At 57.0% G+C, this 27,798-nt stretch overlaps 1 protein-coding gene across 1 annotated transcript; it reads left to right on the top strand.

Moving 5' to 3' along the window:
• Positions 1–149: 149 nt before the first annotated feature.
• PPL (periplakin) lies at positions 150–27,317 on the top strand. The gene is made up of 22 exons (XM_066197970.1): positions 150–298; positions 9,789–9,888; positions 10,558–10,712; positions 11,179–11,299; positions 11,813–11,938; positions 12,226–12,267; positions 12,394–12,555; positions 12,981–13,088; positions 13,598–13,693; positions 14,662–14,784; positions 15,646–15,792; positions 16,544–16,695; positions 17,162–17,259; positions 17,490–17,647; positions 18,529–18,707; positions 18,810–18,948; positions 20,268–20,461; positions 20,786–20,936; positions 21,224–21,307; positions 21,875–21,991; positions 22,623–22,715; positions 23,765–27,317. The coding sequence occupies exons 1-22, from the start codon at positions 237–239 to the stop codon at positions 26,447–26,449; spliced, it is 5,292 nt and encodes a 1,763-aa protein (XP_066054067.1). The 5' UTR covers positions 150–236; the 3' UTR covers positions 26,450–27,317.
• The last annotated feature ends 481 nt before the right edge of the window (positions 27,318–27,798 follow it).

The raw sequence follows: 27,798 nt of genomic DNA, 5'->3' as shown, positions 1-27,798 counted from the left end.
AGGCAGGGCTGGAGCCGGGGGCACGGGGCTCCCCCAAAGCCAGGGGAGGATGCTGCGGGGTGGGGAGGGGCGGGCCGGGCAGCGGCGGGCAGGAGGAGCAGGAGGAGCAGGAGGAGGCAGAGGCGGTGCAGCCCCGTCCCGCCTCCCGGCGGGGCCCGGCCCGGTGGCGGCGCAGAGGCTGCGGGCGGCGGCGGGGACGGGCAGGAGGAGCGCGGCGGGCGCCGTGCGGGGACGCGATGCACTCGCTCTTCAGGAAACGCAACAAAGGGAAATACAGCCCCTCCGTGCAGAAGAAGAGGTGAGTGAGCCGGCCTCGGGCAGTCCCGCTGCTCCCGGGGCGAGCAGAGCCGCCACCCCGGGGATCCCGTCCCGCAGCATTCCCCCCGCTCCGCTCCAGGGCTCGGCGGAGCTGACCACCCCCCCATCCCCGAGGAGTGGGAATCCCCCGAGGTGTGGACACCCTCGAGTGTGAGAATACTCGAGGTGTGGAACCCCGAACTGTCGGCACTCCCCAAGGAGGGGGTACCCCCGGAGGTGTGGGCACCCTAAAGTGTGGGCATCCCCGAGGATTGCGCATTCCCGAGGTGAGGAAGCCTGTAGTGTGACATCGTCGAGGTGTGGGCACCCTCTGAGTGCTGGTAAAGCCCCTGACGTGTGGGAACTCCGATGTTTGGCCCCCGCTGAAGTGTCAGCTCCTCTCCGAGCCGCTGGGGATGGGTGCACATCCCCTGCGCCGGCTGTGGGCACAGAGCTCGTTTCTCCCAGCTGCCCTCCCATCGCAGTAGCAGCAGCTCCAGCGAGCAGGTTCCTTCACTTCCCAGGTGTGTGCTGGGTTAGATCTTAGGGGGAAATAGTCTGGTTGTTCGCCACCTTTGCCCTCTGTTCCCTCAGGACCAAGGATTTGGTCCATCGCCGTTTCCTCGGCTTCCACTGATGGGGTGGGGACGCGTTTTGGTTGTACTGGTTGGTTAAAAAAAAAGCGAAAGGAAAAACAAAAAGCAAAAGGAAAAAAAAAAAAAAGGCGAAAGAAAAAAAGCAGCCTGTTGAATCTGCCCTGTGAAAGGTCACTGATAAAAGGGAAAAGGTGTAAAAATCCCTCTCCAGGAAGGCTCAGCCTCTCTGGGCTGGACGGTGGATAGTCCCCAGCCCCTGCCTGCACCGGGATGTTTTTCCAAAGAGGTGGATATTGGAATTAATTCAGAAGCGTGTCCTGTGTTTCCCAGAGGAGCTGCAGGGGCTCTGGAGCATGTGGAGTGCTCCAGGACTCGGAGTGATTCAGGGATTCATGATCCAAGCCCGTGGCTTGTTCATGCCCTTGCATTCCTCTCCATCGGCACCAATCCTGGCTGCTGGACTCGGAGCTGCCGCCCTCTCCCAAAAAATCCTCCTTTGGGAAGGAAGCTGGGGAGCTGGTGCAGAGGCTGAGGTGCCTTCGAGGACCCAGAAAGGGACCAGTCAGCCCACAAGGCGCCGACATTTCCCAAGCAGGGAGCCCCTGGCTGCTCCTTGCCCACGGCAGCGGGGCTGTGGCGGTGGGAGGGTGCTCCCGGCCAGGGGAGCCTCCGCCCCTGGCACAGGGGGTTTACTGAGCTCCCTCTCTTGGGGCTGAGGCTCCAGCCCCAGCCCTGGGGAAGGCTCCCCGGGCAGCCCGGCTGGCTCGGCAGGGCCGCCCAGGCTCCGGCTCCCAAAGCCCGGGGCACGCTCCGCTGCCGGCTCCGGCCCCGGGGAGGGCAGGCAGGAGGAGACGGGGGTGGCTCGGAGCCCTCTGAGGCTCCGCACCTCCCCGGTGGCCCCGGCGTTCCCATGGGTGAGGGATGCTGCCGACACCCAGGCGCATTTCTGAGCTTCGGCAGAGTTAGTGGGCGGCTGGCAAGTGAGGAACCCCGCAGCCGGGCTGGCGGCGCAGGACTCCGGGAGCTCCGGGACGCGGTGGAGCAGGAGGTGACAGACCTGCGCTGTGCGGGGTGCCCACCCTGGGGCTGTGGCCCGCTGTGCTCCGAGCGCTGCCAGCCCTGGGTACCCCGAGCTCGCCATCCGCCCGCCGATGGGCTCAGGAAGGAAGAAGCTTCCCTCCGCCGCCCCGCCTGGAGCCCTGGGCAGGTGCCAAAGCACCTCCGGAGGCTGCGGGCCAGGCTGAAACCTCTGTTTTTCTGGCTGGTGGTGGTTGAGGAAGCAGCGCAGGGCTGTGCCCGGGGCCACTCTCCCTCCCTCCCTGCGCCCCGGCTGTCCGTGCACACCTCGGGGAGAGCTGTGCTTATTAGCCCCAATTTGTTAATTCCTGCCTTGGAGTTTACAAACATCTGTGAATCCCGGGAACACTCCCACCGTGTGGAAACAGCCCCACCATCAAGATGGGGAAGCCGGTGCCCGACCGGTTGAACAACTTGCTGGAGGAGGATTGCGAAGAAGAAGCGAGGAGCTCCTGCCCCGTCCCCTGCTCCAGGCACTGCCAGGCTCCCGGGCGGCTCCCGCCCAGCTCTGCTGCCAGGAAAACACAGCAACACTCCTAAAATCAGCCGCCCGCCCCCGCCGTCAGCAGGGACCGAGATTTCGACACCGCGTGAGGCCGGCCCCATCCTGCGAGGCTGCGCAGGGGCTGCACCTTGGGCAGGGCTCGGTGCCAGGGCGCTGCCCGTGACGGAGCCTTCAAAGCACCGAGGGACAGGGCAAGAACCCAGCACCGGTTTGGCAAGAGAGAGGGGCACTGGAGCGTGTCCTGCCAGCCCCGGGCCAGCCCCAGGGCCACGAGCTAACTGAGGGAGGCAGGGGCTGCCCGGGGAACATCATCCAGCAGCAGGACAGAGCCTGGAAAGGAGCCAGGGGAGCCTTGGTGGCTTCCTCAGCCTCGGGACAAAGCCTGCCCAGGATGGGAACGTCTCAGTGAACAGCACTGGCACCCAAGGCAGGTGCTGCAGCCTCCCCATGTACAGCTCTTTGTCCCCTGGATGTGACAGCCACCCTGTCCCAACCCCAGAGTGGCCCTCAAGCTCCCATCCAGCAGCACCAGGGTCCAGGTCCCTCCTTAGGAATACCTGCTGCAGCTCTGTGATCTGCCTGGGCACGAGGTCTCCAGGCTCAGTAGCCATCCCCACCCAGCCCTGGGCATGTCCCTTGGGGAGATGGAGGATGGGGATCCTGGTGAATGATGGTGGCATTTCTTTTGTCTCATGGACTTGATTGCTTTGTTCTGCTCTCATCCCTGAGTATGGTCAGGACTGCGTTGTCACGTGGCTATGTGTCCCTGGAAGGGAAGGCACAAGCCTTGAACAGAGCCACAGTGTGGGGAAAATCATCAGCTTCTTCCACATCACATTCCTCAAACACTTGCCACGCTTAGAGCACAGGAGGTTGGCTTCTTCTTTGGATAGTCCAGGCTTGGCAGGTAGAAAACAGTGAGGGTGGGCAGACCCTGGCACAGGGTGCCCAGAGCAGCTGTGGCTGCCCCTGGATCCCTGGGAGTGTCCAAGGCCAGGCTGGACAGGGCTTGGAGCAGCCTGGGATGGTGAAAGGTGTCCCTGCCCATCTAATTCAAACCATTTGATAATTTCATGATAAAAACCAGTCCAGTCTTCACAGCTGCTGCTGAAACTCTCCCTTCCTGGCAGCAGGAAAGTTGTTCATCCTTGGGGTCCTCGGGGTACGAGCATCCACCCAGGAGTGCTCCCAACCCTGGAGACCCTCATCCGTGTCACTCCCCGGGTCAGAGGGGGTGCAGGCACTGGGACAGCTCTGCCTGCAGGGCTGGCACCCATCTCCAGAGGCTGTTTGGAAGGGCTGGAGTCAGCAGGAGGCCCAGACAGCAGGTGAGTCAGGAGCTGCTCAGCGCTGAGGGCGGAGCCAGCCTCCCATCGCCCGCCCTATTTCTGCTCTCATTTCCATGCAGATTACAATGAAATATCACCATTCCTACGAGGGAAGATAAATACACCTGGAACAGGCTGGGCTGAGCACAGCAACCCTGCTGTCCAGCTACACCCTGACGTGGGCAGCATGACAGAACTCTGCTCTGAGTTTTCAGGCGGATCCTAATCTCTCCCAAACCTGAATTACTGTAGCCAGAGCCCAGCCCTTGTGTCCTCTACCCTGCCGCAGTTTCACTCCAGTGTCATTAAAAGCAGCATGAGAGACTTTCATGCAGTGGGAGCTGTGGCTCAGGGAGTTTTTAAGGACATTTATAGCTTCTAGAGGGTTTGTTCAGTTTAATCCCTCCTAAAGTCTGGCCTCCAGCAGCAGGGTTGACATGGGAGAGCTTTTTATGAAATCTGTATAAACTGACATTGAATGGGGATGGAGCTGAGAGCAGCAGTGAGTGCTCACTGCCTGCTGGGCTGGTTGTCCATCCCAGCAGGACCAGGATCTGTGCTCAGATCCCATCCTCACCCAACTCCCCTGTCCCTGGCCAAGCATCCCACCAGGAGAAGCCTCTGAGATGGGAAGGTTTCCTGACAGAAAAGCAGCATCCCTGAGCAGGACAGAGCCCACCCAACAAGGATCAGGCTCATGGGACAAATTCCCAGCAGGAGCCTTCCCAGGGAACTCAGTCAGCTGGAGCGGTCAAAATTTGGGAGTGTCTGAACATCCTCCCTTGGAGGGATTAAGGAAACAGCCTCCTTGTTTGGGGGGAAAAAAAAAAAGAAAACTTGAGAAATCAAAGGGATTTTCTACCACCTGCCAGCTAGCACAAGACCTTTGCACATCCTGGAGAAACTGATCTCAGGGAGTTTTGCTCCAAAAACTGCTCCTACCAGTGAGGGTGCAACCTAATGAGAAGAGAGAAAGAAAAAGAAATAGAGGGGGAAAAGTCCAGGTTTTAGTAGCAAGCTTTTCATATTACAATAATTATCATCATATTTGTCTGTTGAGAAGCTCTCTTAGTAAAAAAACGCCCAGCAAATCACAACTAAAATACTAAGAAAAATCACCAAAACTCTAAGAAAACAGAACAAAGCAAAACCCGAACCCTAAAAATCCCCCCTTAGCCTTCAGAAATACCCGAACCCCTCTGAAACCAAGCTCTTGAGGTCAGAACTGTGGTTCATGGATAACGTGCTGTCTGCCATGGTGCAGCTGCTTCCTCCTGGTCCCCCAGCTGGGAGAAAACCCAAAACCTGGTCCCATTCCCCATGGGAATGGCCTGGGGTCCGTCACCCCAGCCAGGCATTGACAAAACCCAACTCTTCCACTGAGCACAGCTTTCCATGAGAGAGAGATCATTTTTTCCTTCCTGACCAGAGAATGTTAAAGTTCTCCAGAAACGGCAAAGCCAGTTTTTCCAGGCTTTTTTTTTCTTTTTCATCTTACAAACAAAGCCTTATCTATTCCAGCAGAACAGCCCTGCAGTTCCCCCCTCTGCTGCAGCCTCGCAGGGGCCGTGCCCTGGGCACCTTTGCTCCTGGCTCTGCTCAGTCTCGTGTGTGCTGCCCATCCCAGCTGGGCTCTGGCCAAACCCTGCCCTTCTCCCTCCCCAGCTCTGCTCCATGCTCCAGCCACCCCCACCCCCCCCCACCCCAGCCTGTTCTTTTGGCCCTGGCTTCCCTTTGTCTTACCCTGCCAGCAGCTCTGCTTCAAAGCCTGGATGCATCCATGGCTCTTCCCAGCAGCTTCCCAAAAGAGCCACATCCTATCAATCCCATCCACACACTTTTCCTGGGACAGCCAAGGCTTCCTGACTGCTTTGGCATAGAATTTGTGCTTCTCCTGCACAGAATCATGGAGTGGGGTGCATCGTAAGGGAGCTCATCTCATCCCACCCCTGCCATGTCCAGGGACACCTCCCACCATCCCAGGTTGCTCCAAGCCCCGTCCAACCTGGCCTTGGACACTTCCAGGGATCCAGGGGCAGCCACAGCTTCTCTGGGCACCCTGTGCCAGGGCCTCCCCACCCTCATAGCCAGGAATTCCTTTCCAATATCCCATTTAACCCTGCCCTCTGGCTGTGGGAAGCCATTCCTCCTTTTCCTGACACTCCAGCATCTTCCCCCTTGCAGCAGATGAAGGGCACAGGGAAGCCAAACTCCTCCATCCCCTGGCACAGAGATTTCAGCCAGGCTTCAGCTTTCCCTGTTGGACATGCAGCTGGATGCAGGGACTGTGCTCCTCCTCTGCTTTATCCACACAGACCCAGCTGGGGAGGTGCAGGTGGGTCATTAACAGGCCTGATGTTCTCACATCAGTGATGTCCAAGCCGGTTGATGAAGTGGCACCAAAGCAACAAGTACGGAGAAATAAATACACAAATAAGAGAGATCTCACATGAGAGCTTCCCATTCTCTCTTATTTCTCTGCTTATCCCTGCACACCTGTTATCCCTGCATTTCCAGCAGCAGTGGGATGAGCGGAGCACACAGCTCAGGGCAGGATGGGGTGCACAGGAGCAGCTCCCCAATGCTGCAGCTTTGAGGTGCAGCTCCCATGGGAGTTTTTATGAGAGTTCCCTGTCCCACAGCCTCAGCTGGTGACTCTCACATAAACCACAGAGGTGGAGAGAGCAAACAGCTTCTCTGGTGTGTCAGGAGAGCCGAGCCGTGCCCACATCACATCCCAGCATGTCCTTGCTTGCTCTGAGCAAGGCTGCATTTCTTTGCCCTGGTCACCCAGACACTGCACATGGGAGCAGCAGTTTCTGGATCGCCAGGTAAACCATCCCCTCCAACACAAGGACTTGCCATTCCCTGCCCTCCCTCTCCCCCAGCCCTGCACCTGCTCCCAGTCCTGCACTGATGGAGAAGGGATGTCACCGTCCCCAGGTGCCACAGGGCTGGAGGGTGGCTCTGCCCTGGCCTTGGAGTCATTGAGGACAGGGAGGGGGTGTCCAGGGGCAGCACCCCCAGCTTGGGAAGGGGCTGGCAGGGCACAGCTGATAACAGGGATGAGGAGAGCTTGTGACTCCAGCCTGAGAGAGGGGCAGAGAGAAGGGGACGAGGGGCTCATCCTGGCCCAGACACAACATCCTCATCCCAGACTGGCTCAGCAAAGCCGGTACCTGGGGGGGAGGCTCAGGGCTGGGGTCCTGCACTCGCTGCTTCCAGCACCTGAGATCAGTTTTGCTGATGCAAAGTGAGCACAAAGGCTGGGCCAAGGCTCCAGGGTCAGCTCTCCGGGTCAGCAGCCTGAACCACAGCCTGGCTTACTTTCATTTCCTCCCTACAATTCAGAGGTTTCAGTCAAGACTGGAAACCTCAGACTTCTTCGGGGTTTTAGGATGGTTTTCCCATCCATGCTGCAGATCCACTGGAATCCTGAAGATCCATCCTTGGACTTGCTGGAGTCACTGAGACCAAGACAGGGTGCAAGGAGAGGAGCCAGCAGGAGCTTCCAGCTCATCCCCAGCTCAGTGCCAGGCCAGCTCCCTGGCCTCACAGCAAAGCATCCCAAGCTCCCACCTGGATAACGAACCTCTCTCACCCTCTGAGCTCAGGTGGCTCCAGTTCACGGGTGGGAGGTGAGGAAGGCTCCCTGGTGGCCACAAGCTCTGCCAGGATGCAGGAGATGCCAGCTCTGAGCAACCATCACCTGAAGACACCCAAACACGTGCAGCACATTTCAGTCACCCACTCCAAACCCCTGATTGCACCTGACTTTTGCCCTGGTTTCTGTGGGATGATGAAGGTTGGAAGAAACCCCAAAGGAGAGTTTGAGGAGCTGCTTCTACCACTGGAGCAGGACCCAGCCACCCACATCCCATCTCCCGGTGCACCCAGCACCCTCCAGCTGTGATTACTGAACACAGAATGAGAATCACCCTTGGAATTATTGCAACCACAACTCCCAGCGACCCCTTCCATATCTCCTGTGCCCAGGAATGCCCACTGGATTCATTGCTGCTGATGCAGGAGGTGCCAGGCAGGCAGCAGGCACAGTGACAGGCACAAACCTCTGAGTACCATCATGATGATGCAGCTTCTATAAAAAGAAAAAAACCAGTGTAAACCATGCCCATACCAGAACTTCCCGGGGAAGTGTGAACTTTCCTGGAGCTGCTGGATGCCACAAGGCTCCTGCAGCCTGGGGCAGGTTTGAGGTAGGGAGGAGCAAACCCAGAGCTGGGGTTTGCTTTGTTCTGCTGCAGTGAAGTGACAGCAGACGGGGCAGGCAGGAACAGGTCCTGAACCTCAGCAGCAGAGTCCTGGGGAAGCTGCAGCGCCAGTCCTGGGGGCAGTTCTGGGCCCTCACAACAATGAGGGGCTGAGCATGTCCAGGGAAGGGAATAGAGCTGGGGAAGGGGCTGCAGCACCAGGAGCAGCTGAGGGAGCTGGGAAAGGGGCTCAGCCTGGAGAAAAGGAGGCTCAGGGGGGACCTTGTGGCTCTGCACAACTCCCTGACAGGAGGGGACAGCTGGGGGGGTCGGGCTCTGCACCCAGGGAACAGGGACAGGATGAGAGGAAGCGGCCTGAAGCTGTACCAGGGGAGGTTTAGGTTGGATATCGGGAATATTCCTTCATGGGAAGGGTGGTCAGGCAGTGGCACGGCTGCCCAGGGCAGTGGTGAGGTCCTATTCCTGAAGGGATTTAAAAGTCGTGTGGACATGGCACCTGGAGATACGGGTTAGTGGTGGCCTTGGCAGTGCTGGGAGAACAGTTGGACTCGACATACTCAGAGGGTTTTCCAACCTTTACAATTCCATTATTCTACCTGCGGATGCAGGAACTATCTGTGCCACAAGCCAGCACTGCTGGTGCTCCCCCAGCCAGCCCCGCTCGTCCTCCCCAGCTGCTCCAGCAGCAGCTGACACTTCCAAGTGCCATATAAAGATTAATTCTGCCACCACATAACGAGGTCATTAAGGCTTTTGTCAGGGTGGTTGGGACTGGACTGAGCCGGGCTTTGGTTTAAGCCCAGATGGCAAAGCAGCACAGCTGGGACACCCCGGCCTTGCCAGCAGCCTCAGCTCCCTCCAGCTGCAGGGATTTGGGGAGCACACCCTGCTCCTGACTCTGGTCAGGGGTGGGAGAGCTGCGGGCAGTGCCTGGCACACGCCCCTGGAGCTGGCCCTGGCACGCTGCAGCCTCTCCTTGCAGCCAAAGTGACAGCAACGAGATGAAATGTTTAAAATAACCCCGGCAATGCAGAAGCTGCGTCACGGGTTGTTCTGCCCCTGCTCCAGCTCCACCATCCCTGCACTTGGATGGGAATATTTGGGCTGGCCCCGCACCCTGCCAGCCTGGCCAGTGTCACCCTGGGAGCAAAAGCAGTGCCCAGCACGGGCGAAAGCACTGGAAGAGATGCAATGAGTGTGATCCCATCCCTTCCCTGGGTTTAAAGTGTGAATAACTGCTCGAAGAGAAGGAAGCCCCGGGCATGGCCCAGAGGGGCAGGGCAGGGCTGTGGGCAGGGGCTGCCCACAGCCTCCAAAGGGACCACCTGCCCTGTGGGCATGGGGGACCAGGGCCTCCCTGCTGCTGCAGCTCCTCCATTCCCACACTGCACCCCCCTCTCAGGCACAGGACGGGATTGTTGGGCGTCTGTGCAGGGCCAGGAGTTGATGATCCTCGTGAGTCCCTTTCAGCCGAGGACATTCTGTGATTCTCTCCCTGTCCCTGCAATCAGCTCTTTCCTTTCTTGCTCGGCAGCCGAGGGAGGCTCAGGCATCACTCCCATTTCCACCCGTCCCCCACCCACTCCTGGCCCACTGGCTGAGTATTTTGGAAAGTGTTGGAAGGCAGCAGTGAGTCACACACAGCTGCGGTGCCTGGCAGGCTCTGCTGGCCCCCGGCCACCCCCGAGGTCACAGCACCCCGCGGGCACCCCGGGAGCTTTGTGGGGTGACGAGCCCCCCGTTCTCTCCCCAGCATCTCCAGCAAAGAGCTGACCGAGCTCATCGAGCGCCTGCAGAAAAATGCTGACCAGGTGGAGAAAAACATCGTGGAGACCGACTCCCGAATGCAAAACGTAAGCAAGGCACGGTCCCACACCCGTAGGCTCCTCCCAGCAGCCCCGTCCCCCCTCTGCCTCCTGCCCCGGGCCTTTGCATCTCCTGGGCTCTGCCCTCCTCTCCTGTGGCACCTGTGGGTGGCTGCCCAGCCCTGCATTGCTACCTGGATTGTGATGATCTGTAAGGGTCATTTAAGGGTTACTGGGATACTGGGATCCCCCTACTCGCGGGAACGGGGTGGGAGGGTGTTCCAGGGAACAAGGCCCCGAAATCCCCCCCTACCCAGGGGGGCGGCACTGTGCAGAGTGGGGATGTGCATCCCAGCAGGGAGCTGGGGTGGAGGAGGAGAGGTCTGAACCATCCTCCTGGTCCCAAAGGATGCATCCCAAGGTGATGCAGCTCCCCAGCCCGTCCCCAGCAGGTGAGACTGGATGGGACTTGGAGCAACCTCATCACGTAGAACGTGTCCCTGCCCATGGCAAGGGAGGTTGGAGCTGGATGGTCTTTAAGGTCCCTTCCACCCCAAACCATTCCATGATCCTGTGATAGCAGAGGAGAGAGTAAAACACATCCCAGGTGGATGGGAGACAGCAGAGCTCCTGCCCCTCTCCAGTGCCAAGGGATGCAGGGTGGGATGACTTCTTGGGTCCCAAGAGGTGACCCTTTCTCCTGTCCCCACTGTGCAGGACCTGCACAAGATCAAGGCGTGCCAGCTGGCACAGTACAAGGAGCTGACAGCACAGAAACTCTCCGAGTCTGACAAGCTGCTCTACGTGCTGGATGGAGATGCGGCCGTGGCCCGGCACATGAAGCACCCCCAGGGGGACATGATCACAGAAGAGTGAGTGTCATGGGGACACCTGTCCCCAGAGCCCTTGGACGAGGGGGAGGCCTCTCTGGGGGCTCTGCTCAGCTGCTGCCTGCAGTGGGGGGGTCACCACGGGCTCCTCTGCATCCCACCTCCCATTAGGGTGCATGACCCACCCCAGCCTGGGTGCGTGGAGTGTGAGATGATGGCAGTGTGGCAGGGTGGCCCCTGCCCACTGTGCCCTACGCTCTGCCCCAGGTCCAGCCTGCCCTGAGCTCATAGCCATGGGAGCAGCCCCCGGCAGAGGGCAGAGCACAGGAACCACCGCTGCCAGACTGCCTGGGCTATCCCCTAAGGACATCATATCCATAAGGACATTATCCCCTAAGCACAGCCTATCCATCCAGAGGCCCTGGGAGAGGATCAGCTACACCCACCAGGAGTAATGCCAGCCCATGCCCACATCCTGCATCCCACCCTCACCTTTCCCTTCCTGCAGCATCCGGCAGCTGAAGGAGCGTGTGGCAAACCTGCGTGTGAAACACGACCAGATCTACAACTTCCCCCTGCAGCACATCGAGCCCCAGGTCAACTGGTCAACAGTGATCGAGGAGAAACAGGTACCAAGGGTGCCACCAGTGTCACTGCCTGGCCAGCAGCACCAGCTGGGCAGGGACTCCTGCAGCTCCCCATGGAGAAACTGGCTCTTGGAAAACTTCTGGGCAGCTCCATACTGGGAGCAGCAAAGAGCTGGGTGGCAGGGGAGGGGCAGAGGTGATAGGCAAGGCCGGCTGCTGGGGCAGCAGGATCAGTGCTCGAGGTAGCAGCGGTCTTGGCCTCAGGATCCCCAGTCACTGCCTGCCTTAGGCTCTACTCCACAGCCCTTTTTTTTTATTTTATCCAACTCCCTACACTGTCCCAGCCAGGGAAGGGTTTAACCCCCCAAACTGGTTTTCCCCTGGCTGCCCTCCAGCACAGCTGATTTCACCCACATGCACCTGGGCCATCCACACACTGCAGCCACCAGAACCCATCCAAGCCCAGCTCCATGGCCACCCCCAAGAGGAGTTTCCCAGGTCTTGGCAGCCTCTCTCCATTCCCCCATTGCTGACCCCAGCCCCTGTGCACCACAGGATGCGTTGAGCAGCAAAGGCTTTGGGACTGACCTGCCGCTGGTCAACAGCCAAGTAGAAGAGCACAACATCTTCCACAACGAGGTCATGGCCATCGGGCCACACATTGTCAAGGAAGGAAGCAAGGTCAGCTCTCCTGCCCCTGCCCCTGCTGCCCCGCAGGGTCAGCCCTGCCCCGTGGATGAGGGGAGGGTGTCCCACCATCCAGGGTGCTCCTGCCCGCAGCAGGTTTGGGTGGGTGCCCAGATCCCCTCCCAACCTGAGAGCCCAGCAGCTCTGGCTTTACGATGAGGCAAATCCCATAAGCCACATTCCCTTCCAGCCTAAACCCACATCCCTCTGCACCCCTAAGCCCCTGTCAGACCACCACTCTCCAGACACTGCTCCTAACCCTTGCCTTGCTCCTCCTCCAGGAAAACATGAGTGACTTCCAAGCCAGATACCAGAAGCTGCTGGTAAGAGTCTCTGGGATCCCGGGGGAAGAACCCTCCTGCAGGGATCCCTTGTTGGGGTGGCCGGGCACCCCTGGGGGACGCACAGAGAGGAGCCGTGGGTTGAGCTGTCCCTGTGCCCCTCGGCAGGCCGGCTCGCAGCAGCGGCAGCAGGACCTGAACTCGCTGCAGGATTACATGCAGCGCTGCACCAACAAGCTCTACTGGCTGGATCAGCAGGCCAAGGACAGGACCCATTACGACTGGAGCGACCACAACCTGGACTACCCCAGCCGGCGCCGCCAGTACGAGGTCTGTGCAGCAGCCTGGCCCTGCTCTGGCTGGTGCTGGGCAAAAGGGAGCTGGCCGTGGGGCCAGGGGAGCTGGATGGGGGCAGGAAATGTTCCTTCCCCCGTGCCTCAGTCTCCCCCAGCCCATCATGAAGGGCTTTGAGATGTCCAGCTGATAATACAGGGATAGTGAGGTTAATCCTTATCTCTGCCAAAGATAACGTGATAGGGAAGTGTCCCCATAATAGGGACAGCTCCCTCACCATTCCTGTCCTTTATCTCAGTGCTGGCTTGGCAACAGTCACATCTTTAGCAACATCTGCAAGGGAAGGAAAAGTGAAAGCTGCAGTGGGAGAACAGCACACTTTGTCTTGTGGAGCTGCTCAGCCCCAGACTGGGGTCCCCTCCCTTCGCGTGGGGATCAATATCTCACCTCTCTCCATCCAGAACTTCATCCACCGGAAGCTGGAGGAGAAGGAGGAGGCCATCAACAAGCTGCACGCTGATGGGGACCAGCTGCTGGCCCAGAACCACCCTGGGAAGAATGCCATCGAGGTGAGCAGCAGGGATGGGTCCCAGCTCCTCACCCACCCTGCAGCATGGGCGACTCGCCCAGCCCTTCTCCAGAGTGGGACCCGGAGCCAACACCACTCGTGACTTTAGTTCCTGAGATGCCAAGGGGGGAAAAGCCTCCTTTACTTGCAGATGTGTAAACACCAAAGGAGGAGGAAAGATAAACCTAAGGAGCTCTTTCCATCTTCCTCATTCCTGTGGCAATTCCCCTATGCCCACCTCGAGAGGATAAATTATGGTGGAACCCTTCCCTGTTTGGTGGAAGATTGGACACAAGGATTTGCCACCTGCACACAAGCTGTGTTCCCATGGGATCATCCCAGCCTTGAGTATTCTCATCCTAGGTTGCCCCTGAGAGCACCTGGGTGTCTCCAGAGGCAGCCAAAGAGCTGCTCACTCAGGATGGCAGCTGGCATCTGCTGGTGGGCAGTCCAAGGTTCTCCCTGCCACGGGGGTCCCGCTGATGTCCCCCTCCCACCCCTGTGTTGCAGGCTCACATCGAGGCTGTGCACGCTGACTGGAAGGAGTACCTGAACCTGCTGATCTGTGAGGAGAGCCACCTGAAGTTCATGGAGGACTTCCACAAGGTACCACATCCCTGGGGGCAGTGGCTTGCTGGAGCCCAGAAAGCGGGTGCTGGGTTGCAGGAAATCCTAGAATACAAAATTTCTGCTCTTCTGGAAATTGGGTGGAAGAGATGGAGTGATCTAAAACCAGGATTTTTAAGGCTAGGAGAGCACCTTGAGCTGATAGAACACAAGTCATAATGGCTCAGGCACCAAAGGTCAGTCATTGGCCAAAACATGACTTGCAGAAAGCTTCTGCTCCAGCACTGAGTTTCATAAGCCACAGTCGGTTTCAACTCCCTCCCTCCCTCCCTCCAGGACAGCAGAGATCCCTCACCCCCAAACACAGCACGAGGAGAGCTTGCATGCTCCACTGGGAAGCAGAACAGGTCCTTGTAGGAAATCCAGCTGCCACCAGCAGAGCTGCCCCCTGGGGAGCCCAGCACAAGGGCTGAGTGTCCCAGCTGAGCTGGGCAGACAGATGTCTGCTGGATAAATGGAATCCGACAGCCAGGGAGGCTCTGCAGGGGAGCAGGTCGGGCTGGATTCCTCTCCCACAGCCTGGGCGTGTTCACCACCCCATGAGTCTCCTGCCAAAGCTCAGCTGTGGTGCCCAGCCCAGGCAGTGCCTTTCGTGGGGATCTGCCAGAAACATCTGCCCCAGGGGATGGTTTGTGTGTGGAAGGGCTTGGCTCTCCCTTCTCCTGGCGCTGGCAGTGGTGGCACCACACACCGTGGTGATGCTGTCCCAGTGAAACAAAAGTGAGGGCAGGGAAAGGTGGGACTTAACAACTCTGCATAAAATAAGCTGCTCCTGGTTGTTGTTCCCTTCGAGCTGATGTCCTGAGCAAGGGAAGTAGTGATCCCTTGCCTTTCTCCACATATTCTGAGTGTCCAGAGTGGCTCCTGGTGGCTGTGCGAAGACCATGGAGGGTCTGCTCCATGTTTCAGCAGGATCCTCTCCCACAAAAGACTTTCCCTTTCTGCAGTTTCAGAAGGACGCTAAGGACGCTCAGGAGCTTTTGAAGAAGGTGGATACAGACCTGGACCAAAAATTCAACCCAGAGTTCAAGGACAGATACCAGCTGGAGTCTCTCCTCCGGGAGCTGGATGTGAGTGTCTGCAGGCAGGACTGCCGGGGAGGCAGCAGCAGGAGCCACTGTTCCCATAGCACTGGCACAGGGACGTCCCCGCCCGTGTGACCACCTGGCCCAGCTTTCTCCATGGGGAGCAGCAGGGCCATGCTGCTGCCTCTCCCTGTGCCCGGCCTTCCCCAGCTCTTCCTTCCCCCCTGGCTAGAGATTGCCTCTCCCCTAGCAACGTAATTACTCACTCGGCTGGTTTTTATTTGTTCTCTCATTGAGTTAGCGCTCCTTAAGGGTGGGAGCATAATTAGACCTGCTGCCAGAGGAGGTTGTGGAACTCGCTGTGCTGCAGTGAGCTGGGCTGGAGATCGCCCACTTGGGAAGGGCCGTGCTCAGCCTGAGCCCGAGACCAAATCCAAGCCCAAGTCCAAGCAAGCTGCAGCAGGCCCAGCTGATGCAGGTGTCCCAGGACAGCTGCTAGCTCTTCCCAAGGGTTGTCCCCTCTCCTCCTGCGTGCTCCATCCCACTCAGCACCTCGGGATCACCTTCAGGGGTAGAAATAGAGCAACTGCTGGAGAGCCTGGTGACAGGGCTGGAATCAGAGCTGGGAGTGGGGCTATCCACCAACACGCAGCCACGCCAGTGTGGGCCGTGCACCAGGGAACCCTGTCACTGCTCGCTGGCAGGGCAACCCCTGGGCACCGTCCCAGTCCTCAGCCTGGCTGCAGAAGGAGGCAGGAGAGTGCAGGAGCACTGGGAACAGGAACACAGGGCTGCAGGAGGTGCCTTCAGCACAGGAGCAGCCACAGTCTCCGTCCCGGCTGCGAGAGCCCAGGAGTTCGTCCTTCCCCCGTTTTCTTACTGGTCCTTGCTGTTGCCCCGTGCCAGGACCAGGAGAAGGCCTTGGACAAGTACGAGGCCGTGGTGCAGTCGCTGCAGGAGCGCAGCCAGCAGGTCCTGCCGCTGCGCTACCGCCGCCAGACGCCGCCGCAGCCCGTGCCCGTGGAGGCTCTGTGCGAGTACGAGGGCGAGCAGGTACGGCCACCCGCGGCCCGGGAGCGGGGCACACCTGCCGTGGGAGCGAGTCCTCAGCGGGCACGGCAAGGCGAGTGCCACTGGGGGAAGGGGCAGGTTTTTCCAAGCGGTGGTGGTGGCTCCGGCAGGGGGAACAGGGCAGAGGTCGCCCTCGCCCCAGTGGCAAGAGCAGGTTTAGCAGCGGAGGAGCAGGAGGGGTCTGGGGGAAACGCAGCCTCGCTGCCTCACACACCCTCGGGACATTGCGACAGCACAGCTCTGTCACATTCCCACGCTCCCTGGGCTGATGTCCCGGCGTGTTCCTGAGCAGAGGAACTCCCCACCACCACCACAGCCCGCATGCCCGCATCCCCACCACCGCCGTGTCAGTCTGAGTGAGGGCTGAATAGCTGGCCAAGGGATGGGACAGCAGAGCCGGCAGCCACCACGGGAGGGGCAGGCGTGGGACAGGGCCAGCGGCTCCAGCTAACTCAGCTGCCGGCTTCTCCGAAAAGGAAAGCCAGAGCACAGCCCTGGAAACGCCTCCTCATCTCTGCCCGAGTGGGAATTCGCTTGCCGTGGCTGTCGCAAGAGGCATGGCTTGGTGCCTGCAGGCTGCGGGGAGGGAGGAGCAGGCACACGAGTTTCTGGCGAGGGGCAGACTCTCGGAGAAGCCGGGAGCAGGGGTTGGGGTTGTGCCGGTCCTGCCTCCCGGCTGGAGCAGCGGGCGGTGATTCCGGCCGTGCTGCTGTGACCGGTTCCCGTCCCCCAGGGCCAGATCAGCCGCGGAGCCCACTACACCCTGCAGAAGAACAGCGGAGACGTTTGGGAAGTGGCCGACAGCGCAGGAGACACCATCAGCGCCCCCGGGGTCTGCTTCATGATCCCCCCGCCCGACCCAGAAGCGATCGCCCTGGCAGAGCAGTACGTGTCCCCAGCCTTGGGCAGGATCATCCCGCTGCCCCTCCGGCCTTTGCCTTCCCCAGGCTCTGCCACCGGCGCTGCAGCCCCGTCTGGCACCCCAGGGCTCCTGGCCTAATTCCCACAGCGAAGCCCTGCCTTCTGGAAGCCTCAGGCTTCCTCCCGAAGGGATTCCTGCCCCTTGCCGCTTGCCCACAAGATCCCGCCTGGCAAAGGGGGGCCCGCTCACCCCTCCCTCAGCAGGCGGGTGCCTGCCTGGCTGCCCCTCTCCTGTTCTTACAAAGATGCTGCTCTACCCCAACATGGGGTGAAGGTGCTTTTCCCCCCACCTGCTTCATGGCTGCCTCGAGGGAGCAGCCCCCACAACCCCTCCAGAGCTGGAGCTCCTTCCTGGAGCAGCACCCGGATGGTGACGGGGTGGATGGAGAGGCTGAGGGTCTGCCTGACCTCCTGCTGTCCCGTTTTGCAGAATTGCCAAGCACTACGTGACCGTGAAGGAGAAGACCAACAACTGCAAGAACATCCTCCAACAGCGCTATGAGGGGCTGAAGGCAGACAGCATCGGAGGTGTGGGGCACAAAAAGGCTTGAACTTAGGTGGTGGAGCATCTTGTGGGGATGTTCCCATCTCCTAAGAGACAACAGTGATGGAGGGTGGGGGCAGAGCAGCCAGGCTGTGGTCACAGCAGGCCAGGCTCGGGGAGTGCAGCAGGATGAGGGTTCAGCAGTCTCCAGTGGGACTGAGCCCACACACCCAGCTTCCAACCAGTTTTAATCTGGTCTCCTCTTGGTTTCCAGATGCTGCATCAGTTCGGGGACGCCAGCTCCTGGCAGGGCTGGAGAAAGTCAACAGTGACCTGGACAAGCAGGAGAAAGCAATAACAGCAAACCTCCGCCCACCGCTGGAGCAGAGCCGGGCAGTGCAGGACAGCACCGAGCGCTCCAAGGACCTCAAGGTGGGGGCTGAGGGATGGTGCCTTGCAGGGGCCATGCTCCCAAAGGGTCTCCAGAGTGGTTCTCAATAACCAGGGGTGCTTAAAGTGCTTCCTGAGCCCTGGAAATGGGGTGTGGAGTGATGCTCACAGCTTCCTCCAGCAGAGTTGGGGAGTAGCCCTATGAGCAGCCTCAGGAGCCCAAAATCTTTGCTTTGCTTCTGGCCCAGCTCAGTTGAATGGGAAGAAGGTGATGGCTGCAGGTGGTGGCTGTGAGGATGAGAGAGGAGCCCTCCAGGGTTTGATCCTGCCCATCATCTGAGCACAGTTAATTTTGCCACCACTATCACCAGCTCAGAGAGGAACAGGAAAACCCTTGTGGTCCGAGGCAGTTTCTCCTCGTGGACCTGCTCCTCCAGGCTCCAGTGCCAGTAGCATCCAGCTCCCTTCCTCTATTTCAGACCCCTAATTAAGCCAGGCTCCGTGCCACAAACCTCCCTTGGTTTAGGAGGAAGTTCAGGTCCTGGTTACCTCACTTGCCCAGGGCTGTGTCAAAATCCAGGTGCCACCACAAGAGAAAGCAAACTGCCCCAACTGCCTGCAGTAGTTTGATGTCCAGGCAAGAATTCATCCATCAGAGCCCAGTGGCCCCGATGAATCCAGCATGTCTCTGACAGAGCTGGAGCTGCTGGGAACCACTCCCCAGCTGGAGTTTCCTCGCTAAGGAGAGACAGGTCAAAAGAAAGTCAGCCAAAAATACCCTTCTGTGCCCTGCAGGGCTGAAAGGCAGCTTCCACCAAATCCTCAGCCCTGACTTCCTTCCTCACCCAGGACAGCCAAGTGTGGCTCCTCTGTGGCCACCAAGTCCTGGCTCAGGTGCTCTAAAGGCTTTGTTCCTCCTGCAGAACATCACCAACGAGGTCCGTCGGATTGAGCCAGAGAAAACGAGGAAGATCCAGGAGTGCGAGGCCTTCATCGAGTCCGTGCCCAACACGGGCAGTGCCACCCTGGTGAAGAACAAGGTGGAGAACACCAACAAGAAGTATGAGCGTGTGGTGCAGCTGCTCAGCGCTGCCCAGGAGAAGTAAGTCATGGCTTAAAGCCCAGCTTGAGCCTGGCCTAACGCAGGATCCTGCAGGAGGAGGGTGCAGGTGTGCTTAAACACCTTCCTCTTGTGCCCCTGCAGAGTTGAGGTGGCCACAAACCTGGAGAGGAGCCTCCAGCAAGGCCGAGACCTGCTGTCAACCTATGAGAACAAGCTGGTCATAGATGACACGGTACCAGAGGACTTGAGGGTGGTGGACAGGAAGAAGGAAGAGCTGCTGGTGAGTTTCCTCCCCCGTTCACATGCTGCACATGCAAAACCACTTTCCAAAAGCTGTGATGATTCCTGTTCAACTCACAAGCTTGGATCTGTTGGTGACAGGATGGCCTCCCCCAGCTGGGGGTGAGAGCTCACCTTGATCCCCACCTACTTCAGACACAAACACCTCCCATCCTCAAATCAAATCAAATGCCACTTGAAGTCTTTGATTTGGCAAAAGGACTAAGGCAAACTGATTCCCTCTCTACTCTGTCCTTGTGAGACCCTCCCACAGGGTCTTGTGTCCAGGTCTGGAGTCCTCAGCACAAGAAAGACATGGACCTGTTGGAGCAGGTCCAGAGAAAACGCTCCAAGGACTGGAGCCCCTCTGCTCTGGAACCAGGCTCGAACAGCTGGGGGTGTTCACCTGGAGAAGAGAAAGCTCCAGGAAGAGCTCAGAGCCCCTTCCAGTGCCTAAAGGAGGCTTATAAAAAAGAGGGAGAGACTTTGTACACAGGCAGATACTGACTGGACAAGAGGAACAGTTTTAAACTAAAAGGGAAAATACTTAAATTAGATGTTAGGAAGAAATTCTGCTCTGTGAGGGAGGGGAGGCCCTGGCAGAGGTTGCCCAGGGAAGCTGTGGCTGCCTCTGGATCCCTGGAAGCGTCCAAGGTCAGGCTGGATGGGGTTGGAGCAACCTGGGATAGTAGAAGGTGTCCCTGACCATGGCAGGGGTGGAGTGAGATGAGCTTTAGAAGGTTTTAAAACCTTCTGTGATTCTTAGAGAAGTGAAGGATAAAATGATCTGGGAAAAGCAACACAGTGGCTGACACTGGAAAGATGGGCGTGAAAAGGCTTTGACAACAGTTATTGCTTGGAAAACTACCCTAAGTGGCAATTCTTCTGCTGTAGAATGACCAAGAACTGGCTAGGCCAGAATTTTCTATGCTCCTTCAGCTTTTCCATGAAATCCTAAGTTCAGACTAACGTGGAAGAGCTTTCACTGCTCCTTCCACAGTTGCTGCACTGGCAACAACAGGATCGAAGCCTTGCATGAGCAGCAGCAGCAATTTTGCACGTTGCATGGTTACTTTTAAAGGTCAGCAGGATGAGGAGGGAGTAAGAGGTAGCTTTTCTCCCTGTCTGGTTTACCAGATGGTTCTGCTTACCACGTAAACCTTGAACTTGTTTTTTCCCACAACACTGCTGTGGCACCGCTGCAGCTCAGCCCTGCAGTTCCAGTGGAGTTGCTGGAGTTGGTGCAGGTGACAACAGTGACAAGAACCTGGCTTGTGTGAAACCCCAGGGAATCCCCCTCTCCTGATTTTTTTCCTGCAGGCCATGGGCACCGAGCTCCAGTCCAAGAAGTTCCTACTCAGTGAAGCTGAGCAGAACCTGCAGAGGACCAAGACGTGCTCCAACACCCTGGCCAGCAAGTTCCAGGAGCACTGCCCCGACATCGAACGCCAGGAGGCAGAGCTCTACAAGCTCAACCAGCGCTTCAACAACCTCAGCAAGCAGATCGACCACAGGTGAGACTCCAGGACAGGAGAGCCGGGATATTTGCTGAGGAGTTGGATCTATGCTGGAATTGGAGGAGGCACAACACCTTCCTGGGAAGGAGGGGCTGCAGACGGGCTTCCAGGGAGGTCTGAGGAGGAAGAGGGAGAGGTTGCTGACACGTGAAAACAGCTGGGAAAACAGTGATTAGGTTCTCTTGCAACAGAGGTGCCAAGAGAAGAATTCTGGCTCAAATCCATGTCTTCAGGGAGCAGGGGAAGCGGGTTGGGTTAAGAGGTGTCTGCAGCAGGCACAGGAGGTGTGTCAGGACTGAAGCTGAGTGCTTCCCCCCACAGAACGCAGACCCTGCAGAAAGCAAAAAGTGCCTACTCCAACTACCGCACCAACTACGACAAGGTGAACCAGTTCCTGTGCAACATCCCCAACTACGAGCCCCAGGAGACTGACAGCATCCAGCAAGTGGAGATGAAGCTGAAGAGCCAAGCGGTAATTCCCAGAGCACCCCGGGCTCCACAGGGAGGGGAGAGGGAACAGAACTAAGAGAAACAGAACTTAGATGGCTCCTGAACATCAACTAGAAAAACAGAAATATTTATTAGATTTATTCTTGTGCTCTAAGGTCCCGCTGTCCTCCTGTGCCTTGATTACACAAAGCAGGGCTGCTCAAGGAGGTTGGAATTCTCAGGGTTGTGATTTTAATGGTAACCCCCAAAAAGGCTTAAGGATGCATTTGGGTGCTGTGTTCCTTCTGACCTGTATCTCTGTGCACCCAGGCACTGCTCAGTGATATTGCAAGCAAGGAACAGGAAGTGCAGAAGGTCTCTGCCACAGCTCAGCAGTACCAGCAGGCAGTGAAGGTAAGGACTGAAATTCTGCCTATGAAAGAACAGAGAAACAGAGTTTATGGGTTAGAAGAGACCCTAAAGCCCATCTCATTCCATCCCCTGCCTTGGGCAGGCACACCTTCCACTGTCCCGGGCTGCTCCAAGCCCCATCCAGCCTGACTTTGGACACTTCCAGGGGCAGCTACAGCTTCTCTGGGCACCCTGTGCCAGGGCCTCCTCACCCTCCCAGGTGGGGATATTCCTTCCCAATATCCCATCCATCCCTGCCCTCTGCCAGTGGGAAGCCATTCCCCCTTGTCCTGTCCCTCCATCCCTTGTCCCCGGTCCTTCTGCAGCTCTCCTGGAGCCCCTTTAGGCCCTGGCAGGGGCTCTGAGCTCTCCCTGGAGCCTTCTCCTCTCCAGGTGAGCACCCCCAGCTCTCCCAGGTTGGCTCCAGAGCAGAGGGTGGGGTTTTGTGGCCTTCCCTCCTGAAAACCGGGTCAAGGGGTGAAGTTGTTAAAGCCAGGGCAGCTTAGGAGGAGCCTGTGCATGAAGGGCACCCAGTAATTTCACATTTCTCCTGGGAACGTCCTCCCACAGGACTATGAGTTGGAAGCTGAGAAGCTGCGGTCCATCCTGGACCTGGAGAACGGCCGCAATGGCTACACCAGCAAGAAGCCCAGGCTGCAGTCCCCAGCTGCCAAAGTGAAGGAGGAGGTGAGCGAGGGGTGGCCAGAGGAGAGCTACAGCAGAGGGCAGCTCATGGGACCACTGGGGGTTGGCAAACACCTACACTTACTGTGGGGACCTTGGTCCCACAGGGGACCGCAGGGAAGAGCAGAGAATTGGGAGGAAGGGATTTTTCATCATTTTTTTGAACTGGGCTGGCCAGAATGAAGAAGGGAAAATTCTGTATTTAACACTTCTGGAAGGGAAAAAAAGGAAGAGAAAAGCCAAAAACGTGGAAGTTTTCCCCTTCTTTAGACTTTCAGAGAGATTTCACCACCAAAGATAGAAATACTTACAGTGAGATGAGGCCACAAGCTACTTATTTATTCAGGATCTGTTTGCTACCTGCCTCCAACTCATCCTGCCTATAGAGGCAGGCAGAAGTGTCCACCTGGTTCTTCCTCAGCTTCCTCACCTGGTTCTTGCTGCACCTGTTTTTGCTTGAGTAGAAAAATCACAGTATGACCACGAGTGTGTCTGTGCATGAGAATCCCTCTCCCTCCCCCAAAACATGGTGGCCCATTGCTGTAGGTTTTTAGAAGAGCACCCAGAGCTACTTCTTTAGGGCCTGGTGGTTCTGGCCTTCTCAAGTTCTTCCCAACACATTTTTGCTCTGCAGGAAGCTGTTCTGGCAGCCAAATACACGGAAGTGAACGCTGTGAACAAGCAGAGGCTGCAGAACCTGGAGTTTGCCCAGAGCCTCCTGCGGCAGGTGAGTGATCACAGGAGCAAGGTGATGCTGAAGGGACACACGTGTTGGACCCAAGGACACGTGTGAATGGCACACATGGGGCTCTGTCAATACGGGCTGAACTGGGAACAAGTCTAGCTGGTGTCTTGACCCCCTAAATCATTAATCAGCACACCACCCCCCAGTCCCATTTCCCACTCATCCTAGGAAGCTCCAAATAATTTTTAACTCTCTTTCTGCCATTCTGTGGCAGAATTAGTGTTCCTTGTGGTGCAAAGCTTTGTTCTGACAGCAGCAGGCATTGCAGAAAGGATTTCTCAGGCTGGGAACCTGCAGAGAAGTCCATTTGCAGGGTCCATTTCAAATGCTCCCTGCTCAGAGTTTGCCATAGCTCAGCTCCCTCTTGTTGCTTTGTTGGAGGCTCCGATACCCTGGCCTGGGTCAGAAATAGTTGGCCAGCAGGACCAGGGTAGAAATTGTCCCTCTGTGCCGGCACTGCTGAGGCACCTTGAGTTCCGTGTCCAGTTCTGGGCCCCTCACGACAAGAAGGACACTGAGGGGCTGGAGCATGTTCAGGGAAGGGAACAGAGCTGGGGAAGGGGCTGGAGCACCGGGAGCAGCTGAGGGAGCTGGAAAGGGGCTCAGCCTGGAGGATCAGGGGAGACCTTGTGGCTCTGCACAACTCCCTGACAGGAGGGGACAGTCAGAGGGGTCGGGCTCTGCTCCCAGGGAACAGGGACAGGACAAGGGGAAATGGCCTCAAGCTGTGCCAGGGGTGGGTCAGGTTGGACATCAGGAGAAATTTCTTCACTGAAAGGGTGGTCAGGCATTGGCAGGGGCTGCCCAGGGAGGTGGTGGATGTGTTCCACCATTCCTGGAGGTGTCCAAGGAACAACTGGACATGGCACTCTCTGCTCTGGGCTGGGTGACAAGGTGGGGATCAGTCACAGGTCAGACTCGAAGATCTCGGAGTTTTTTCCAACCAAAATGATTCTGAGATGATAAGCACCAAAAGTGTGATTAACTGGATTTTTTTTGACTAATTTTTTTGATCCTTTTGCCAACAACAGCAGCCAGAGATTCACGTGACACAAGACTTTGCCCAGACCAAAAAGTCTGTAAGGCCTGTGGAAGAAGTCTGGAAGTTGAAGAAAGAGCTCGAGGATGAGACTCAGCGTCGGCAACAGCTCGAGGCAGAGATTGAAGCCATTCAGAACAACATTGTCCACCTGCAAAACCAGAAGCCTCAAGAAACTGTGGTGAAGAAAGAACTGGTGAAGAAGGTGCCTGACCCCCAGCTGGAGGAGAGCTTCCACAGACTGCAGCAAAACCTGGCAGAGGAGCAGCGCAAGAACCAGGTGCTCCAGGATGAGCTGGAGGCTCTTAAAATCCGACTGCGTGTCCTGGAGCATGAGAAGAGGGAAGGAGGGCAGGAGTACATAGTGAAAGAGGTGCTCAGGATTGAACAAGATAAGGCTCAAGCTGCTGAAATCCTGAAGCTCAAAGAGGAACTGGAAGAGCTCAGGAGACAGGAAGGGACCAGGGAGAGTGAAGTCATCCTCTTACGCCAACAAATTGCTGTGCTGTCCAGCGAGAAGAACAAAGAGCAGGAGAAGGTCACGGAGAAGGAGGTGCTGAAGCTGCAGAACGATCCCCAGCTGGAGATGGAATTCCGGATGTTGCAGGAGACCAAGGAGAGGGAGAGCGCCCTTCGGCAGAAGCATGAGGAAGAGCTCAGCTTCCTCCAGGAGAAGCTCAAGCGTCTGGAGAAGGAACGGGCCATCGCCGAGGGCAAAATCACCGTCAAGGAGGTGCTGAAGGTGGAGAAAGATTTGGTCATTGAGAGGGAGGTGAATGAGCTCCGGCGCCAGTACGAAGATGAGAAGTCCAAGGGCCGTTCCAACGAGCGGGAAAAGGCTGAGCTGCTCAGGAAGATCCAGCTGCTGGAGGAGGAGAACTCCAAGGTGGTTGTTCAGGAGAAAGTGCGTGAGATTGTGCGCCCAGACCCCAAGGCTGAGAATGAAGTTGCAAACCTTCGCTTGGAGCTGGTGGAGCAGGAGAGGAGGTACCGCGGTGGGGACGAACAGCTGAAGAGCTGCCAGAATGAGCTGGCTGCTCTGAAGAACAGAGGGCCCCTGGTGGAAGTCAAAGAAGTCATTAAGGAGGTCATTAAGTACAAGAATGATCCAGAAACCGAAAAGGAGCTACAGCGACTCCGGGAGGAAATCATAGAGAGGACCGGAGCTATCGAAAGAGCTGACCTGGAGATCTACCAGCTGAAACAAGAGATACAAGCTTTGAAAGACACCAAACCTCAAGTGCAAATGAAGGAAGTTGTTCAAGAAATCCTCCAGTTTCGGGAAGACCCCAAGACTAGAGAGGAGGTAGAGTCACTGCGAGTGCAGCTGGCAGACGAACAGATGAAGCACATTGACCTGGAGAGGGAGCGGCTTCTCCAAGAAGAAAAAGTAAGACAGAAGGAGGAAGAACTTTCCCAAGTGAAGGAGAAAGTGGTCCAGCAGGAAGTAGTGAAGTATGAGCAGGATCCTGCCTTGAAGGCTGAGGTGAACTCCTTCTCCCAGAGCATCGAGAGTGAGCTGAAGCAGATCGATGGGCTCCGCGAGGAGCTGCGCAAGCTACAGAGGAGACGCTCCGAGCTGGAGCGGCAGCTCGAGGAGCTGGAGAAGGAGAGACAGGCCCGCAGGGAGGCCGAGCTGGAGGTGCAGAGGCTCAGGATCCGGCTGAACGAGCTGGAAGAACAGGAAAGAGAAACGACAGAACGAGTGACAGTGAAACAGAAAGTGATCCTTCAGCAAGATCCCCAGCAGGAGAAGGAGCACTCCCTCCTCAAGCTGGAGTTAGAAGAAGAGAAGCACCGCAGACAAGTTCTGCAAACTGAACTAGAAGCCCTGAGAAAGAAGCTCCTTTCTTTGGAGAAGATGGAGGTCAAGGAGAAAGTGGTCTTTTCAGAGAGTGTCCAAGTGGACAAAGGAGACACGGAGTATGAGATTCAAAAGCTGAAGAGCAACCTGGAGGAAGAAAGTAGGCGCAAGAGGGAGCTGGATGCAGATATCAACCGCCTGGAAACCAGGCTGTCCGAGGTGGAATTCAACAACTCCAAGTCATCAAAGGAGCTAGACTTGTTAAGGGAGGAAAACCACAAGCTCCACCTCGAGAAACAGAACCTGCTGATGGAAACAAGGAGACTGCAGTCAGAGATTGAACTCACCGCAACAGAAGCTCAGGATTTGAGAAACATGACCCACATGGACAGTGGGATAAACCTGGACTCCAGGTTCCAAGCTCTGGAAAGAGAGTTAGAGGATCTGAAGCAGTTATCCAGAGAAAAAGATGCAGAGATTGAGCAACTCCAGAATCGCCTGAAGACGGTAGCTATCAAGAGGGAGCAAAGAGAGAACCACCTGAGGCGCTCCATCGTGGTCATTGACCCCGACACAGGAAAAGAGATGTCTCCAGAAGAAGCTCACGTGTTTGGCCTCATTGAATGGAGCCTGTTTGTCAAACTGAAGAGCCAGGAATGTGACTGGGAGGAGATCTCAATAAAAGGTCCCAATGGGGAATCGTCTGTGATCCTCGACAGGAAGTCTGGCAGGGAGTTCTCCATCGAGGACGCGCTGAAGAGCGGGAGGCTCACCACGGCCCAGTACGACAGTTACCTCAACAAGGAGATGTCTATCCAGGAGCTGGCAGTCCTGGTGTCCGGAAGCAATTACACAGCGCTCGCTCCACTTTAGAAACTTCACTTCAAGGGCAGCCAGTCAGAGCTGCAGCACCTTGCAGACATCCAGATCACTGCAAAGCCTCGCCCTCCTTCGCGTCTTCCAAACTGCTACAGCCTCTGCCCCGGCCATGCTATGCAGCCACACCGCTTGCTGTCACACACTGCAGGAAACACCACCAGTAGTGGAAAACATCTGCCAAACCTTCTCCCCCTCTTCCTCCCTGCCTACCAGAAAACAAGAGAAAGCTTTAGGACAGTGAAGTGCCTCAAGTCCAAAGACTCAGTAGAACCTGCAGTTCCCTCAACTCCTGCTCGCATAGTCGTGTACATAGCCATGTCAGGAGAGAGACTGAAGGTCCGGGTGACTCCGAGGTGACCAGCAGGAGCCGGTTACATCACCTGCGTGTTGATAAGCCAGACAGTCCCACGGTGGACAACTGACTGAATGATGGGCTCGTCCTCTGAGAAAACCAGCTCTGTGGAAGCCAAGGTTTCAATCCAGAATCACTATGTCAAGACCCACCACCACCATTTATTCACCTCTGTGCCTGTGCTGCTGGGGAAGACTGAACGTGTACTTCGATGGCACCAGCCACTGATCTAGGAGGAGCATCCACACATCCCAGAGGTCAAGGAAAAGGACATGAAGCGATGGCAGAACCACCAGACACAAGGGGTTGTGCACAGCATGCAAGGGAATCCAGTGCAGAGGGCCTCCCACAGACAGCTCCTTCCCTCATGGTTAAAAGCTGTTATTGCTGGTGTTTTCCTGGATGGAGTTACATGCAGCTACATGTTTCATTTACTTGTGTAAGGGAATGGGGAATAGAGGGGAATTCTATTTATAGTACAAAATAAAAATGCAGTGGTTCCAATCAGAAGGTGTTTGGTCTTTATTAATTATGGCAGCCTCCTGATCTTCGGCTATACAAAAAGTTGCCATTTTGGAGTCAGAATTACAACATAAAGATTATTGATTTTAGCTTCTGTCTCTTTTCCAAGGGGGAAATCGCTGGAGCAGCATTGGAGCTAGGACTATTTAGCAGCATTAGATGGGAGTGAAGTGCACTAAAGCATGGGATTGACTGCAGGTGCAGAACAGTGGATTACACTGGGATGGTACCAGAGCCCATTCACTTCCTTTTTCCCAAATTTCAGCTAATACCCAAACCCCGGGGAGCTCTGATGTCCACAAAAGCAGGCATAAGCATTCCCTGCTTATCCCTCCTGGCTCTGGGGATTAACACCAGTATTTTACCTTTGTGAATGAAGGGATCAGGGAGGATCACACCGGTGCTCCGGGGTCTGGACTGGACCCCACGTCCTTCCCAGCAGAGGCCAACTTCAAGCAACAGCAGGAGC

The sequence above is a fragment of the Chamaea fasciata genome, unplaced genomic scaffold (assembly GCF_029207755.1).
Source record: "Chamaea fasciata isolate MVZ Bird 193981 ecotype frontalis unplaced genomic scaffold, bChaFas1.0.hap1 SCAF_16, whole genome shotgun sequence".
In the NCBI taxonomy this organism is placed as follows: Eukaryota; Metazoa; Chordata; class Aves; order Passeriformes; family Sylviidae; genus Chamaea; species Chamaea fasciata.
Note: the sequence above shows the minus strand (reverse complement) of the source record. Positions and strands in the feature narration are given on the sequence as shown.

Bases quoted from the DNA above. Each gene is read 5' to 3' on its own strand.
- PPL (XM_066197970.1), top strand. From the start codon at position 237: ATGCACTCGCTCTTCAGGAAACGCAACAAAGGGAAATACAGCCCCTCC. The intron at 20,937-21,223 runs GTAATTCCCAGA...CTGTGCACCCAG, and splicing joins TGAAGCTGAAGAGCCAAGCG to GCACTGCTCAGTGATATTGC. The intron at 21,992-22,622 runs GTGAGCGAGGGG...TTTGCTCTGCAG, and splicing joins CTGCCAAAGTGAAGGAGGAG to GAAGCTGTTCTGGCAGCCAA.